Consider the following 16,996-nt stretch of genomic DNA (forward strand, 5'->3'; position numbering starts at 1 on the left):
GTGCCCTCCCTCCTCACGCGAGCGACTCCGTCTTCGCTGGTCGTCTCATGAGTCTATGTGCCAATCGCACTGTTGGTGTTGTTATGCCAGCTGTCTTAACAACTCTCGTGTAATTACATCGTCATTCTATTGTATCATTCCTTTCTGTGCTACCCTTTGTCCCGCACGCAATACCAGTGCACCCTCTCGAGGCCATCTCGGTGCTGCCATCCGGTCATACAGCTTCGAACTATTAGCGAAACGTTTGCTATGTTATAACAACGCTTAATCAATTTGACATCGACCTCGACCTCGCTCTCCTCGGAACTAAACGGAAAAGAGCGACGTTGGATAGTCTCTAATTCATTGTTCTCGATCTTGGAGTAGTATCTATTAACGGCATAATACGACCTGTGAAGGACCGGCACCGCATACCCATACACCAACTTGCAACGGCTTCTTCTACTCATTTCAACATGGCCAACAACACATCCGGGGTCAACCTTTGCCCTCCGCCGTTTTGGGATGCCACGTTATTCCCTTCTGAGGGCGGATGTAAGCGAGCTGCTAGTTGGAATCACGGAATGAACCCCTCCTGACAGACGTCTAGTTATCGATGGGCGCCTCTGCCAAACAGTAGCAACTATCCAGTGTTGTCTGCCTTGTCCAATGACCGATTGGGTCTACCCCGATCGCTTCGACACCTTGACGGCGGTTGCGAACTGGGTTTCGCTCTTCAGCCAGATTTGCTGTGTCTTCCTTCTTCTATCATGGGCATTCTTGCCTGTAGAAAAGACCAACCGCCATTACCTGAGCATCTGTCTTACAGTCGCCATTTTGCTTATGAATGTAGGTGACGGCACGATGGGCTTCGCATGTCTAGTCTCTTGAAGTCGCTGACATTTTTGGACTGTAGATGGGTTTCGTAATTCCTCTTGCGGCACAACCAGAGCAATGCTTCAACACGATCACTCCGCATAGCATGCAGACCAGCAAGGTCTGTGGCGCCTCTGGTACCTTTCTCCTTCTTGGTGGTTGGGCAGGCATCATGTGGGTATTTCTTAGGTCGGTATCGCTTCACCTACAGATATGCTGGCAAGTTCTCGTTGGCAAGAACTTCATGATCTTTGCTCAGGCAGCTGGATGGGGCGTCCCTATTCTGGGTATAATTCTGGCTCTCGTCTTCAGCGGCGTCTCGTTCCGTTTTGGTGCTACATGCCATATCAACCATGAGAACAGTCTGGCCGACTTTTGGATCCCGCTTCTCCTGTTCGCTGGACTGACCGTTATCATCACTTTTGCCACCTTTGGTTATTGTATCAAGGTCTACTTGGCATCGTTGTCTGACAATGGCGCATCCTCCGAGGGCTCTAGCTTGCCCACTTATACACAAAGCATCAAGACCATGAACCCAAGGCAGGTCTACCGTCGAGTTCGTCGAGTTATTGCACTCCAATGGCGTGGTATTGCCATCGTGCTCATCATCATTGCTGATGTCATCTTCTTCTCTGTCGTTTTTGTCTTTCAAGACAACGTGGTTCAGTCTGTTGCCGACGATCCCACCAAAGCAGGCGCTTTCGTCGAATGTCTCTTCAAAGAAAAGGGTAAAAAGGAACCTTGTCTAGACGAGGCATCCTCTCTGGTCATCAACGAAGCGACTGTCACGGCTGTCCTCCTCCTCTTGGCGGTAAGTGTCCTTTATTAGTACTACCATGTTGAAATGCTTGCTGACAACCATAGCTGAATGGTCTCTGGCTGATCCTCTTCCTCGGAAGATGGTCCATGGTTCAGGGCTGGATTGACTTGATAAAGAAGCCATTCACTCGGAACAAGAAGGAGTTTGTGTCGGTCGACGCACGCGTTGACGTAAAGAACCATCCACGTTCGTACGAGATGCTCTCAAGAGATTCGAGCGCGGCAGTAACACCCATTACTCCAGTGAAGTCCCCAGAGAGTGGACGCAGAACTCCTGATTACTTCGGTTCGACTGCACGCTACCATGCGCCAGTGCGTTCGTTTTCGAGCCCCAGGCCTCCGCCTACTGGGCGGGAGACGGGAGATTCATATCCGATGCCGACTTATAGCAAAGAGATGAACCCCCTTGGCATGAACCGAACATGACGAGGGCTGACCACACATACGAAAGAGTTCAGAGGAGACTACTAATGCATGAATGTACTTACATATAATCTATATACCCCCGGGAAACGGCAAACTGCACGCTGGCTCGGATGATACCCAAAACTATGACGGCCGCAGAGCGATCAAGACCGTCCGCCGCAATTCCTATCCATATCAGGTTTAGGAGATTGACACCAACGACTGCATTTACTTTGTTAAGCAAACTTGAAAAGGAACTACCTATCAATGCGACAGCGAGGTGTTTGAGCTTTTGCAGTTCGACGCGGGAAAATAAAGGAGGAACAGCAATTGAGGAAATGTCAATGTGACGAATCCGCCGACCAGACTCACGACGAAAAGCAAAGGAAGAGGGTGGGGGAATGTAATAGTGAGTCTGTGACTCCATATATAGAATGGCATTGTCTCAGACATTTGCCCTTCCGCGGGAATATGCCAGGATGGGCGGAGGTAAGACGCCTTATGTTGCGTGCCGGCTGGTTCATGATGCCAGTGTTGCAGATCGAGTGCAACCCCAAGTTTCCAACATTGGCTAGGCTAGGCAAAGATAAAAGCTGGGAATGGCAAAGACAGAAGCTGATCTGAATCATGGAGGAGCCAAGCAGGTCAAGTACCGGAAGCTGCGGATTCAGGAACACCGCCATGGAGTTATGCGGGCACCGAGAACGAATCGTCGTGTTCGAGTTCGGCGATACGGGCTTTTATGGAAGATGCCAAGCACCACCGCCATGCCATCTTCCCTGATCTGGGTTGTTTGACATGCGCATGATCATGACATTTCCATAGCGGTACGGCAATGCGGGATACAAGCTGTCAATTACTTATTAATAATGTCAAGCTACAAAGATGAGAAATTCCGCTATATCCGTCCGTGAATGAATGATGAAAGCGAGCCGATTAGTCAAATAAGTAAGCTTAAGCTAACCAATGACGGAATTGAGGTCTCTGCCCAATGCCGTGTCGCGTGGTGTCATGGCCACTCTCCATCAACCACGCTCTATTAGTCACAACGCCCTGCATACTCTTCCGGATGAGCCGGAAGAGGAGGGCCTGAGTATAACTTGGCGATCGGACTGGTATGGCAAAGAGCTCCATGGGTACTTGAAGGCTCGAGGCAGGATAAATAGCTCCGAGACAGCCCTCTCAGCATGACTTGTTGTCTTTGATCCCGCCTTGTTCCCAAGGTCATCATACACGATTGATATCCTCATAAACACTGCCATTGAAGTTTTGTTTTGAGCCCGTTCATACACAGACACCACAGATTATATCAGCCCGTGGAAAACCCTTAAGACGGCCTACCAACCAGAGATAAAGATTTTAACCGTCTTTATCGAGCTCAGCATATCGATACCCTCAGTTAAAGCTCACTCTCGAATACATAACCGAATACGATAAGGCTCAGAAACGTGACTTCAGCCTCAGAGTGGAAGAATGTGGTCAGGTCTTCGCGTGCCGCATTTCCTTGGCGGGACACGGCCCCGCTCTCCGACTCCGACTCCGATGGTGGACGACTCCCAACAACGGAACCACTTACTCGGCGATTGGACGGATATTGAGCAGAATCGTATCATGGAGGAAGAAAATGAGCATCAAAACGAGGATGGAGAATTGGAACAAGAATTGGGACCGACGAAAAAAACCAGACGGCGTGTTCGATTCGCTGACTCCGAGAAGCCCACAACTCAAAGGCGATCCTGGACCCGGACACGAACACGGAGATTTAGTTGTCTACGCAGTCCAAGTAGCGCAATTCTCCTCGCTGCTTTATTGCTATGTCTTGGAGCCGGATATGCATATCGCTGGAAGGTCGAGACCGCATTGCATCGGAGCTGGATCCCTGATGCTGCCACCGAACGATTCAGCCAGAGCCCGTTGCCCCCGCCTCCAGAGCATCTTCAAATCACCAACTATACACTCCCTCTACGGACGAGAGGACGAGATATTGTAGATGTCAACGGCCGCCGTTTCAAGTTAGCCTCGGTGAACTGGTATGGTGCCAGCGACGAGTTCTTTGTCACTGGAGGTTTGGATATCCAACATCGCGATGATATTGCAAAGACTATCAAGAAGCTAGGCTTCAACAGTGTGAGGCTACCTTATGCTGATGAGTTAGTCATCAAGAATCCAGTTGTCGAAGAAAAACACCTTCGCGCAAATCCCGACCTGGTCGGCCTGAGGGCACTGGACATCTTTCATGCTATTGTTCAGACGCTGACTAAATCGGGCATCGCTGTCATCGTAAATAACCACATAACCAGCGCAACCTGGTGTTGCGGTGCTGATCCCTGTGATGCTGGCTGGTCGAACGACCATTTGGGCCCCATGTGTCGGGTGCGACAGACTGAGGACGAATGGATCCAGCACTGGGAGACTATCATGCTCCCGCACATCAACAACCCGCTTGTCATTGGTGTTGATCTCAGGAATGAGATCCGTGGCCTTTGGGGTACCATGCCGTGGTCGAAGTGGGCACCAGCTGCTGAAAGATGCGGCAACCGACTTCTTCAGATGAATAGGGACTGGCTCGTCATAGTCGAGGGCACTGAGTCTTCCAACGATCTGTCCAAGGTGTGCAAACGTCCTATCCTGCTGGACGTTACCCACCGACTAGTATACTCAGCACACGTGTACGCTTGGTCTGGCTGGGGGAGCTGGGAGGGCCGTTTCCTTCAGCGAGACTACGACTCATTCGCGAAGACGATGCACCATAACTGGGGATACATCATCGATAAACAGATTGCCCCTGTGTGGGTCGGCGAGATCGGGGCGCCTGTGCAGCCCTCTGTTGGTGACGCCAATTACTGGCAGCACCTAGTACGTTTCCTCCAGGACAAAGATTCTGATTTTGGATACTGGGCGCTGAATGCCCGGAAGCCCAAGGGGAATGCAACGGAGAGATATGGCCTACTTCAAGACGATTGGAAGACTCCAGTGCTTGATTATCGGATGAAGGATATGCTTGAGCTCATGTCGGCTTGAGCACAATGATATACATACATACCTTACGACTATGGATGAAATGAGAATGTATTGCTGGTTGGGATTTATATGTGGATTTTGGAGGATATACCTTTTGTTAGCGAAATGGGATCTTGTTAGGATTGGACGTTTGTGTGCGTATCGATGAGTGACATTTGTAACAAGCCAATTTCTTGTAAGACCTACGTATATGGCTTCTTCATCACAAGAGATAGATAACCTGGCAGTTTCAGGATTTCTATCTATCGGCACACAATATGTCAGCGTCATCTGCTAGAAAGTCCCATGAAAGACATCTTGTGCCTACTAAATCAGTTTTGTGTATCCCGATTCCAACAATTGACATGATCGTGACAGTTGAACCCACTATTAGCAACAAAGGCAACCTGCATACCTAGTACTTAGTTAGCTCCATGCCAACGTCACAATGATCCTAGCGCAATCACTCAGCCTAGGTAATTCTAAAGCTGACATACTAACTATCTTATGAAATATAGGCACCTGGAATTAAGCCCCGAGCTGACCTACTAACATAGTGTTCCGTCTCCTTACTCCATTCCGGCATCTCAGCTTACCTACCTACAGTGGAGGTTTCGCCGGCTCCTTATCGATAACAAGGGACCGACCGACCGACGTGCCGCACCCCGCGACTCTCGATTTGGTCACTTGCATCCTTTTGGAGAAGCAAACCGACGATCGAGGTTTGAGCTGGAAGTACTGTGCTGCGCTGTTTTGTGCATCACCACGCAGCTTCCCCAAGTAACAGCACCGGTATTCAGCCTTCTGCATGAGAACGACAGCAATATCACATCACATTGTATCCTCGAGAATCAAGCGAATCAGTCGCCTTACGCACGCAGGGTGTTACCCAATCCCATCCATCCATCCGCCACCTGGATGCCATTGTTAAGCTGCAACGCCTCGGCAAAGGCCATCTCACCTTACCGCGCATGAGTTGTGTGAGAGCTGATGGAAAGTCAACAACCTTACAAGCGCAACTTCCAGCCAATATGCGTGGGGAAATGCTATGCGCAAACTGCCACTGACCGGGTGAGTATTGTTCGTGTGCGTAGAATATTCTTTTCGCTGATGCTTTGTTCGCCATCCTTCAGTTTGGCGATGGCGCCAGAGCCGCAGTTCGTGATCGCGAGCGGGTAACTTTGGGCATGCACCCCCAGAGCGCCGAGCTACCCTTTACCTGGCCTGGGAACGACTCCGATGACGAGACAAACGCAGGGCCTTCGATATACCGCTTGATCCCATCTATGCAGAAATTTCGGAGCAACCTGACTGCTCTGTCTCAAGTGTACAATGTGCGACCATACCAATTCCCTTTAATTGTCGCAATGCTGACGACACATTCCAGCTCTACTTCTCTGCTTACCAAGGCCGAATATTCGTCTACAGACCCCGTGCCGCCCCGAGCCAGGCACTTCCGAGCCAACCTGATCTACAACTGAAGCCTAAAGCAAGTGCTGCCGCCCAGCTAGTCGGTGGACAACTCGACGAGTCTCGGCCACACACAGTCAACCATATGATCACAGGATTCCTTGGCGACGAAGAAATAGTCCTCGCGTGCTACGACGACGGAGATGTGGTGGCATATTACACCAAGGAAATTGAGAAACATGCCAAAGAATGCCGTGCCACAAGCGACAGGTCACACAAATCTGTTCCGAAACAATTCTTCCATGAAAATGTTGGAATATCAGCTTGGGGCTTGGCTGTCCATCGAAAGTCTCGCCTGATCGCCGTCAGCTCAAATAGGCATGAGGTTGTCGTCTTTGCTCTGGCTCTGACACAAGACCCCCCGAGTCGCAGGGCAGGCTTGTCCCGCAGGACACGATCAGATATTCCAACACGAACCCGGAATTGGCGGGTCGTAATACGGATGGCTCCTAGTGCAGACAACATCCCCAACGTTTGTTTTGTGGACGACTGTCGAGGCCACGCGCAACGAATTTGCGCAATCGACATCAAGGGAACTGCGTGGTTAGCAGATATCTGGCAAGGAAACAGAGGTCTAATAGTCATTCCACCACTATGTTCGAATCTACTGAAAAGTGAGGAGTTCCACCCTGCCCCATCCAGAGGATGGGGGATATTTGCTCTGGATGAAAGGGATTTTCTCAAGGTAAAGACGACAGAGGAGCTATTTGGCGTTCCCACCAATCGACTAGAAGTTATCCCAGCCGGCAGTAGCTGTCAACAACCATTGGTGAACGTCAGGAATGCAGTAGCTAATATTCCTGATAATCCACACAACATGCTGAGGCCATTAAGCCAGCCTGGCCCAATGATTCCTCTTGCTTGGGAACCTGATATGCCTCAGCTAGGGTTTGTTGTACAGGCTGAAGATCTATTGGGAAGCGATCTTGGCGAGGAAGAGTTCGAGGACACCGAGGATGAGACCGGTGACGAACACGACGAAGGGGGCGATTCGGAAGATGGCTCAGAAGTCGATTCGGAGGAGGATGCTATCGTCGCGGGGACAGATTGGAGTTCCTTTTATTTTCAAGCCCATGAATTGGCTCAAGGTCTGAGCACCTACAAGTCACCTGGCAGTTCTCCTGATAATCTTCATGCTTGGGATGCGACATTCAAGCAGCAGGACTCTGAGGATCAGGGAGAAAACAAGGGAGATCTGGGACATGCTACGAATGGGAGCGCAATGGCTGCCCATAAGCTCGATATGACATATTTTCCTCACAGCAACACGGTCTGTCGAACACCCCGGAAAGCAGAATTGATGATGGCTTATTGGAGGAGACCCCCCGAGTACAATCGGCACCCGCAGTTGCCAGAAGCATATCTGGCAGATCTCGGGAAAAAGCTGTTTCTGTTACGGACCTACGAGAAGGATATAGAGTTGCGCTCGTTCTCTCCAATCCCGAGCAGAGTCTTGCCGACGGAATTTGGAGTTATCTGCTCGGACGCGCTCAAATTTGGACGATTCCGCGACCCAGGGCTGAGGCGACATTTCCATGCAACCAGCAGACTCAACATGATTGCGCTTGCCCCTGAGCTCTCACTTATGGCTATCGGTTCACCAACCGGGCGCGTCGTGCTTCTGACATTGACTCGGAGGGCTGTCCCTGCGGAGCGCGATGATGGAACATGGGAGCACGGATTTCGAGTAGAGTGGGTGCTACCGACAGGATCCGACGAGATGGAACATCGCAAGACGTTGCGACCTATGCATGGAATGGCCATGGGGCCAGTCCAGGTGGGGGACGAGATCGGAGGTGAAGTTGGAGGTGTAGGGCCTGCGATGCCCAGGCGATATCGGCTGATGCTGCACTATCGAAACCACGACATATTGTCATATGAGCTGACGCGAGAGGAACAATCGGGAAAACTATGTATTTTCTGATCCAGGGGCGTTTCATTTCCATCTCTCAACTATTCCTGCATACTGTTTCTTCGCTGGGAGTCTACTGGCTTATTGATACCCGGTGGACGCATTCATCATTCACTGCTAGGTTAGGGACAATGGAGTTTTGGACATTAGAGGCGTAGGTAATTTGCTCTTTTGGGGGGTTTCTATAAGAATGTTTTTGTGCTATCTCTTGGCGATGGCCGCTGGTGCCGATCTTGACGGGGGACCATTTGTATCAGGCGCGATTTCGACACAGTCTCGTCAATGCCCGGATGAGCTATGGAACCGGAGGCGTTGCATTTAGCAAAATATGTTGTGCCTGATTTTGCTTTGTCCTTAGCAAAACATACGCAGATGAGGTTCAATGCTCTAACAGGTACCTATGTTACAAATCACAGAGAACCGCTACTGAGATCATCGTCCTTTCGGGAGAATCAGGTTCGCCAGTCAAGAGTATAAATCGGAACAGAGGGCGGAGGTGAAATCAGCCTAGCTTACCTCGGGAGTGGTGACAATTATGAATTATTTTAACTATGGATGCCTCCGTATCTCGGGGTTCCGGGTCGGCGGGACGAGACAGCCACCCCGCAATCCGACCCGGGGACAAGGGCAATGCCTTCTAGAATAGAAAGAGGATAGGATATGTACATACATAGGAGTGAGGCTAACAGAGATAGCGGTAGAGGGGAGGGAGGGGTGCACAAACCTTGCCACTGACGGACATGACCAAGTGTAATTTGTGTTGATTTGATCGTTTGGTGAGTCTTGATTGGTTGGAGGCGAAGCTAGGGAAGATAAGAAAGAGGACATCGTTTCTGATCAGCTTGTGATAGAGGGTGTCTGATTGGACGGGTAAAATCTGGGGATGATGTTATTTTGCCCGGAGTTGGGAGTTGAGATTCATGGCACGTCATTCAAGTATACATATATAGGGAACCACGGTCAGTCAGTCGTCACGCGTCAGGCATCTTGGGTAAGGCAAGTTTCATATGCTCCAGTGAAAGTGGCCAGCTTTCGGTGAGAACCTTGGTTCCCCGTACGATCGAATGTGTGCTGAGACTTGAGGTGAAAAACTGAAGTGCTGTATGTAGGTATGTAGAGTGCCGGCACCAAAACTCGGAGCGGACCCAGAATGCCCCCGAAGCAACGGTACGGAAGTGAGCATCCGGCTGCCGTTCTACCGGGATGCCCCGGAATACAGGGGCCAAGCCTTTATCCCCGTCAGCTTGAAATGCAGGGCAGCCCGCCAAGTTTTGTCTACAAGCTGGGTATCTGTAGCCAAGCGATGGATTTCCGCCAGATCGGATTTCGATGTCCGAAAAACAAAAGCGAGAAAGCATCCATTGGGGGGGGGGACTGATAGATTTGCAACCACGAGAGCATCACTGGATATGAGTAGCATGCCATATATAAAAGTAATAAATTGATGCAATGCTTTTCTTTATTAAACACGGCAAACTTCCAAAAACACGAATTGAAGAGAATGTCCCCAGCGAAGATGGCGTCAGGCTTGTGATTGGTTGACGAGTTACGATGTGTCCATGAATTTAGCAATCTACCCTTGTTCTCATTAAACAACTTTTTTACTCACACGAATTGGCAAAGTACCCAAGTACCGATCAAGCCTCCCCCCACAAAAACCTAACGACAACAACCTTCTTTTTACTTGTGCGTCTGATAAGAGAATTACCTAGAGCCATGCACAATTGCTCTTCACACGTGAGGGGCGCCAAATGAGATGCTCGCTTTAGACGGCTCCCAATACTTGGGGACCAATTGCAGGCAAAACATCGTTCTTATCTGAGTGACGCCAACGCTTTAGCAATGGACGGGATGGTGCGTACAATATCTTGGAAGCCTGGTTCACGTGTAAGACGCAGGTGGGAGGGAAGCAAAAGAAGGTTATTTTGCTTAAACGAAACCATCCAATGCTAAAGTGCGCGGTGACGTTGGAGATGAAGCGGTTGATAGCCAGTCTCGCCATGTGCCTACCTAGGCATATCTCGCCAAGCCTGTTACAGACAGACATGCGCTGCAGTTCTTTGACATCAAGCAAGATGGCTATCTAACTTATCACACCAGACCAAGACCAAGAGATTGCGCTCTCGGTCTTCAATACGATTATCGGGCGACTTCTCAAGAGCCAAGAAGTCAGGGACAAGAGAGCTGTAGCTGTAACTTCAGCTGTAGCCGATGCCTCAGCCATACCTCGCGTACCCCAGATATTACCTACGGGATTGACACAAAGTTGAGGTTTGGCGGTAGTAATGCAATCAAACGGCTTTACACATCGTTCACTGTAATGGAATAATCCTTTCTGGCCTAGTAAATCGGACCAACCCTCCCTCTTGGTTCCCTCTCCGCATTTACACACGACGATCAGTGACCCAACGAGTTTCTAGTCTCCGACGATTCAAGATGCCCGTTTCTCGCCTCGATCCACAAGATGCAAAGGTCTCGGTCAAGAATTCATCATCACAGAATGGATAAACATTGGCGATGGCAACTACGGACTTTTTTGAACCGACAACGGCGAGGCCTAGCAAAATTGCATCAAGCTTGTATCGACAGTCCATCCATACAGACATGCACTTCCAATGCCAGCTGAACAGATTAACTTCAGCTTTGCTCAAATTTCGGCTCGATATCTATCTACGGATATCAGCCGAGTCTTCTCATCCATGCCCAGGCAATATTTAAGATTGTTCTTCTCTTTTTGCAAGCTTCCCCCATGATCTTGATTCTCAAACATGGAACAATCTGTCAACGGAGGTCTCTGACACAGAAAACCCCACGCTTCGTTCACAGATATCACACGTCAACGGCGCCCCCCAAACTCCAGACCCCAGGGGATCCATCCCTCGAAGCTGGAGGATTTTCCCGTTCTTTTTTCTGGCTCTCTCACCAGCTTCGAAACGGCCCAATGGGATATGAGATTTCAGGTCTCTCGCATAGATTTTGGACGGCTGATGCCCAAGACGACAGCCCCCATTTGTAACTGGTGCCACAGGGTCTTACACCCAGTTTCTAGATAGATTACACGAAGCATGAAGTCTTTTATTTTTAAAATAAGAAATGACTTGTATGACGCTTTCCTTCTGGCCATGCGTGTCGAACAATGTGAGGCTTTCCACGCACGGTAAGCTTCCTTCTTCCTTTTGGGCAGTGCATTGTTAATGCGAAGCCTCTCAGCGCCAAATCAAGTTCAAGTCAAGATCGGGCGTCTCGGAGGGCGTGTCACCAAAAAAAAAAAATGAAACCAAAACCAAAAACCAAAGATGCGGACTCTGTCCGGGACGAGACGACGACAGAGGACAGGGGTGTTTCTTCGATCTCCAAGACCCAGGAACCAGCCGAGAACGGCGCAAAGAGGAGTCGACATAGTAGACGCCTTACCAAAGACGTGTAAGCGCGTTGACGCTAGGGTCGGTACCTGGACAGAGCATGCAGGCGCCGCTATCTTTATCTCTATCATTTGGGGGGTACGTACCGATAAACATCCATGAGATGGTTTGTGGTTTGTGGTTTTTGTATGTGTCCAACTGGTTACTACTACGCTTGCTACGCTGTATCAGATCAATCTGTGGCGGTATTACAGCGACTAACCGGTGCTCGTACAGCCCTGTGAAAGGCTGAGCCATGCCGGTACGTACCCTCAGACTCGCTATCTCTGCCCTGGACTCTACCTATCTCTGGTACCCCCCCAGCTCAGCTTTGCTGCTATCTCTATCTCTTTGTCTCTCATTGTGTGTCGCGCCTCTATCTATGCCCGTACCATACCAGGAGATCTGCAACAAATTGTCCCACGCCCAGGACATCCATGGCGTTTTTGGCTCATGGAGACAGACCCGCGGCCGGCATGGGCATGGGGCATGGATATGCATATGGATATGGATCTGGATTTGGCGTTGGGTTGAGTCTAAGATAGAGTAGTAGGTACTGTATGTAGGCATCTCAAACAATTATATTAAAGTCTTGCCCCATCACTTGCATTTCCTGTTCCTCTTCTCCATATCCCCTTCCGTTTTTATCTCACTAGGTTGTTCCATAACTTCCTGTAACCGGTGGAGCTTTCCTTCTTCTTCTTCGTCTTGTTCTTCCTCTTCAGGACTCAGTCGTCACTTACCTACTTCACTTTGCTCGTCATTCAACGTGAGAGGGATCTGCTCAGCTTCATCGAATCTCATCTTCTTCCATACTTCGACACAACCTGAACCCGACGAATACACGAAACGAGATCCCACGAGACCTTATACACACAATAATCCAACATGTCTTATGTTATCCCTGGGCCCCCGACTGCCTTCAATGGCACCAATGAAGAGCTTGGTGGTGATTCCAGTAGGTTTTTCCATCGTCGACAACGCGAAAACTCATCATCACAATCCAATACTAACACGATTCTTCTCCCCAGCTACCGAGAACCTCAACCAATGGTACCAATCTGGCGACCAGGCCTTCATCATCCTCTCCGCCTGCCTCGTCCTTCTCATGGTCCCTGGCATTGCCTTCCTGTACTCTGGTCTTGCCCGAAGAAAATCAGCCCTCTCCATGCTCTGGGTTGTTATGATGTCCTTCTCCGTCATTGTCTTCCAGTGGTACTTCTGGGGCTTCTCTCTCGCCTTCTCTACAACTTCCAACAACCCCTTCATCGGTGATCTCAAGCATTTCGGTCTCATGAAGGTCTGGGGTGCTCCCTCAGTCGGATCTCCTCTTATCCCTGCTCTGCTTTACTCTTTCTATCAGATGATGTTCTGCGCTGTCACTGGCGCTCTTACAGTCGGCGCTGTCGCAGAGCGAGGCCGCGTTGTGCCAAGCATGGTGTTCATCTTCTTCTGGGCCACTCTTGTCTACTGCCCTCTCGCGTACTGGGTCTGGAACCCTAATGGTTGGGGCTTCGTTAACGGCGTTCTCGACTACGCTGGCGGTGTTCCCGTCGAGATTGGCTCCGGCATGTCCGCATTCGCCTACTCTTGGGTTCTGGGCCGCCGCAACGAGAAGATGATGATGAACTTCCGTCCTCACAACATCTCCCTCATCACTCTCGGTACAATGTTCCTCTGGTTCGGCTGGCTCGGCTTCAATGGTGGCTCTTCTTTCGGTGCTAACCTCCGTGCTGTTATGGCTTGCTGGAACTCCTGCCTCACTGCCATGTTTGCTGCTATGACTTGGTGCGTTCTCGATTTCCGCCTGGCTCGTAAGTGGTCCATGGTCGGCTGGTGCTCTGGCACTATCTCTGGCCTTGTTGCTGCCACTCCTGCTTCCGGTTTCCTCGACCCTTGGGCTAGCATCATCCTGGGTGTTGTCGCTGGTGTCGCTTGCAATTTTGCCACAAAGAGTAAGTCGTCTTATCATTTAACTTTACACACAATCGCTAACCTCCCATGTAGTCAAGTTCCTTGTTCGAATTGACGACTCTCTCGATGTGTTTGCCGAGCACGGTGTCGGTGGTATCGTTGGTCTCATCTTCAATGCTTTTTTCGCCCGTGGCTCTATCATTGGCCTCGACGGTGTCAACACTGGTGCTACAGGTGGCTTCATGGATGGCAACTACGTCATCATTGGCTGGCAAATCGCTGCCATTGTCGCTGCCTCCGCTTATGCCTTCGTCATGTCTGCCATCATCGCCAAGATTATCGACTTCATTCCTGGACTGAAGCTCCGTGCCTCTGAAGAGGCTGAGCTCCTTGGTATGGATGATGACCAGCACGGCGAGTTCTCTTACGACTACGTTGAGGTTCGCCGAGACTTCCTTGCTTGGAGCCCTCACCGTGGTGAGCCCGCTGAAGATGGTGATGTGCTTGAGCCTACCCATGGCATTCAGGAGCACCAGTCTATGATGAACCCAAGCGAATCCGATGATGTCCGCAAGACTCCTTCTCTTAACACGCCCGATGTCGTTGCACCCGACGCGGTGATTAACGAGAAGCATGCTTAAACTTGCTTACGGCGATTTTATATTTGCGAGTCATATTAGCCTTGTTTGATATAGAGGGGTTGTTTATTGCCAGGATTCTCTTTTTATTATTAACTCGCGGGATGCTAGGAGTAGCAGGCAAAGGCGTTACGGATTTTACCATCTTTTCGACGTATCTGCCTCGGATTGTTTTAATACCCGCTTGGTAGATGTGGATGGCTTTGGAAAAGCGATGCAAGCCATTGGATACGTACATAATTTTGTTCCATCTGTATAGTCTTATAGACAGTTACAAATCAGATCACTACATATTATATCATTTATACATATCTCGATGAAGCACCAGTCAAGGGTCTTGAAGCTGCTTTGGCCTTTTAGAATTGGTTGAGCCCATATCCAAATGCTTACTACAGTCTTGCTTCCGTTTATTCAACAATACACGCTGCGCCGATGCTAATTGCTAACTATAATTAAGGACTAACAGGCACTTGTTGTTTTGCTAAATCTAGATGGCATCTCATATTCATGCCCAAATTATATCTTTATATGCCAAGCCACATGTTCTCAAGAAGGCGGCACTCCGTCTGTTACCTTACCATATGGTAGTGACGAGTAATCTCCGAAGCAAGAGTAGTCGAACTGTGCCTTTTCTGCCATCTTGTCCTGAACCTCGATGAATGTATCCAGGTCACACCAGCCGTCCTTACGGCTGACGTCACATTCCGGAAAACTCCTGCCCAGAGGCACAGTGCGTTGGTTGAGTATGAAGTGAATGTACTTGGTCTCTTTGCCATCAAGGTAGCCGTCTCTCTTTGGTGAGACAGGGCTGGGCGCCTTGATGATTTCGATGTCTAAACGCGCACCGAAAGGAGTCAGTTTAGAAACAACGAACTCATGTTCGCCGGGATACTCGTCAGTGGGAAGCTCCTCAGCAAATTGGCGAAGGCCAAAGGCTGTCAGGATAGAGATGATGTTGGTGTCGTGAGAAAAGTCAAAGTAAAGACTTTGATTCAGAGGAAATGTCTCCTTCATGCTGTCCAGTGTCGTGTTGATCTGGGAGCCAGAGTAACCAAGGGTATGATTCTTAAGCCTTGCCATGACCTCTTGTTGATAGCCGAGGCCAGTAGCTCGCTGTAACTCTGGTTAGCAGAGTTGGGGTTGCCAGAGAAGTCAACTTACGCCTACTGGGCTTTGGAACCCAGCCCCAGAAGAGAATCCAAGGTCGATAGAGTAGCCAAAGTGTTCCCATTCCTCGTATGTAAAGAGGTCACAGAATCTACTAAAGCCGTATGCAACAGTTTCATAGGGACACATGTTTTGTGCAGCCCAGACGTCTGCTGGTGTCCACGTGAAACCCTCTGTCACGTTATTGAATCGGGCAGTTGCTAAGTGACTCTTCAGTTGTTGGTCTGCAAATCCGATGAAGGGACATACCGTCTTTGAGGTACTTCTCATACCATACGGCCACAGGAGTCACATAATCCGCCTTGTCGGAGTTGGGGCAGTTTAGTCCTCCAGCAAGGGAGTTGTTGAAACCGGGGGCCTCGATGATCACTTCGATAGTGGCATTATTGGTCCTGCTGCTGTCAGAATAATACAGCGAACACCTTGGGCGACTCTCGCTTACCACTCGAGGCCAAAGAAGCCAGCCATCCAGTTTTCTGCAGATTTCAGCATGCGATCTTGAGTCTATACACTGTCATTATCTTGAGACCTGGTTGGCATATGAACGAAGGTCACATACTGTAGTTCGGACGATGAGTTTGCTTTGAGGGTTGTACAAGCTACCATACATGTAACTATGCAAGACGCCTAGACTGTTTATCAGTTTCAAGTTTCGAGTTGTGAAAAGATAAACTCCTACCAGACTCGAAGAGCTCCTGTCGACCCCTTGGGACTAGGATGGCCTTTCCGAGTTCGTATTTCCAGTCCATCAAAAACTCAAGGGCACCACTGGTCTTGAGGCCAGCGGAAGCATTGGTAAGTCGCTCACCAAGGGTTGCGACGTTCGAACCTGGAGTTGGATATCGGGCACCATGGCGAGAAAGCATCTGGACCTGAACGATCTCAGCGCCTGGAGGGACTGGATACTCGTCCACGCCGAAGCCTGTAGATGGAGAATAAGGGCTCAGGTAACCCATCATCTGGAAGATGCTTCGGTTACCCTCCTTCATGCCTTCGATAGGGATAGATGTCTGTAGCGGATCATTGGGGACAAAGGTGGCAGTAGGCTCAAAGACGTGGGTTTGTGCCATGAAAGCCGGCTTTCCAGTTTCGGTAACGCCGGGCCATAGTTGCGGCGACGTCTGAAAATACTGGGGAACTCGGGGTGGGTCACCCGGACATGAGCCGGAGCCGGAGCCGGAGAAGGCAAGCGGGAGGCTAAGATAAAGGTTTATGGCCATAAGAATAACGACAAGGCCTGACAGAAGCATTATGGTGTTCCTGTATGAACGAATTGGGCCACGCGGTATGATTGGTTGAGTGGGAGGTTCCCTAGGGCCATCATCGTGGCCATCAACCTCATCTTGATGCACTGGCTGGTAGCCCGAAGCACCCGGGGCTGCTTTTGACTTGAGAATTGCTGAAGCTGGAGCCAT

At 49.9% G+C, this 16,996-nt stretch overlaps 5 protein-coding genes across 5 annotated transcripts; 4 read left to right on the forward strand and 1 right to left on the reverse strand.

Moving 5' to 3' along the window:
• Window positions 1-455: 455 nt before the first annotated feature.
• FPRO_01098 (uncharacterized protein) lies at window positions 456-2,100 on the forward strand (the record flags this gene model as incomplete). The annotated part of the gene is made up of 4 exons (XM_031219103.1): window positions 456-534; window positions 590-828; window positions 896-1,666; window positions 1,720-2,100. The coding sequence occupies 4 exons, from the start codon at window positions 456-458 to the stop codon at window positions 2,098-2,100; spliced, it is 1,470 nt and encodes a 489-aa protein (XP_031075374.1).
• Window positions 2,101-3,621: 1,521 nt separating this feature from the next.
• On the forward strand, window positions 3,622-5,100 carry FPRO_01097 (uncharacterized protein; the record flags this gene model as incomplete). The annotated part of the gene is made up of 1 exon (XM_031219114.1): window positions 3,622-5,100. The coding sequence occupies one exon, from the start codon at window positions 3,622-3,624 to the stop codon at window positions 5,098-5,100; it is 1,479 nt and encodes a 492-aa protein (XP_031075375.1).
• Window positions 5,101-6,069: 969 nt separating this feature from the next.
• On the forward strand, window positions 6,070-8,473 carry FPRO_01096 (uncharacterized protein; the record flags this gene model as incomplete). Its single annotated transcript, XM_031219126.1, has 3 exons — window positions 6,070-6,150; window positions 6,213-6,413; window positions 6,467-8,473. The coding sequence occupies 3 exons, from the start codon at window positions 6,070-6,072 to the stop codon at window positions 8,471-8,473; spliced, it is 2,289 nt and encodes a 762-aa protein (XP_031075376.1).
• A 4,277-nt stretch (window positions 8,474-12,750) lies between these two features.
• Window positions 12,751-14,417, forward strand: FPRO_01095 (putative ammonium transporter MEAA; the record flags this gene model as incomplete). Its single annotated transcript, XM_031219137.1, has 3 exons — window positions 12,751-12,820; window positions 12,894-13,817; window positions 13,870-14,417. 3 exons carry the CDS (start codon window positions 12,751-12,753, stop codon window positions 14,415-14,417), a joined length of 1,542 nt encoding a protein of 513 aa, XP_031075377.1.
• Window positions 14,418-14,960: 543 nt separating this feature from the next.
• FPRO_01094 (uncharacterized protein) lies at window positions 14,961-16,996 on the reverse strand (the record flags this gene model as incomplete). Its single annotated transcript, XM_031219148.1, has 6 exons — window positions 14,961-15,527; window positions 15,576-15,781; window positions 15,831-15,973; window positions 16,024-16,085; window positions 16,141-16,208; window positions 16,261-16,996. The coding sequence occupies 6 exons, from the start codon at window positions 16,994-16,996 to the stop codon at window positions 14,961-14,963; spliced, it is 1,782 nt and encodes a 593-aa protein (XP_031075378.1).

The sequence above is a fragment of the Fusarium proliferatum genome, assembly GCF_900067095.1.
Source record: "Fusarium proliferatum ET1 genome assembly, contig: FPRO_scaffold001, whole genome shotgun sequence".
In the NCBI taxonomy this organism is placed as follows: Eukaryota; Fungi; Ascomycota; class Sordariomycetes; order Hypocreales; family Nectriaceae; genus Fusarium; species Fusarium proliferatum.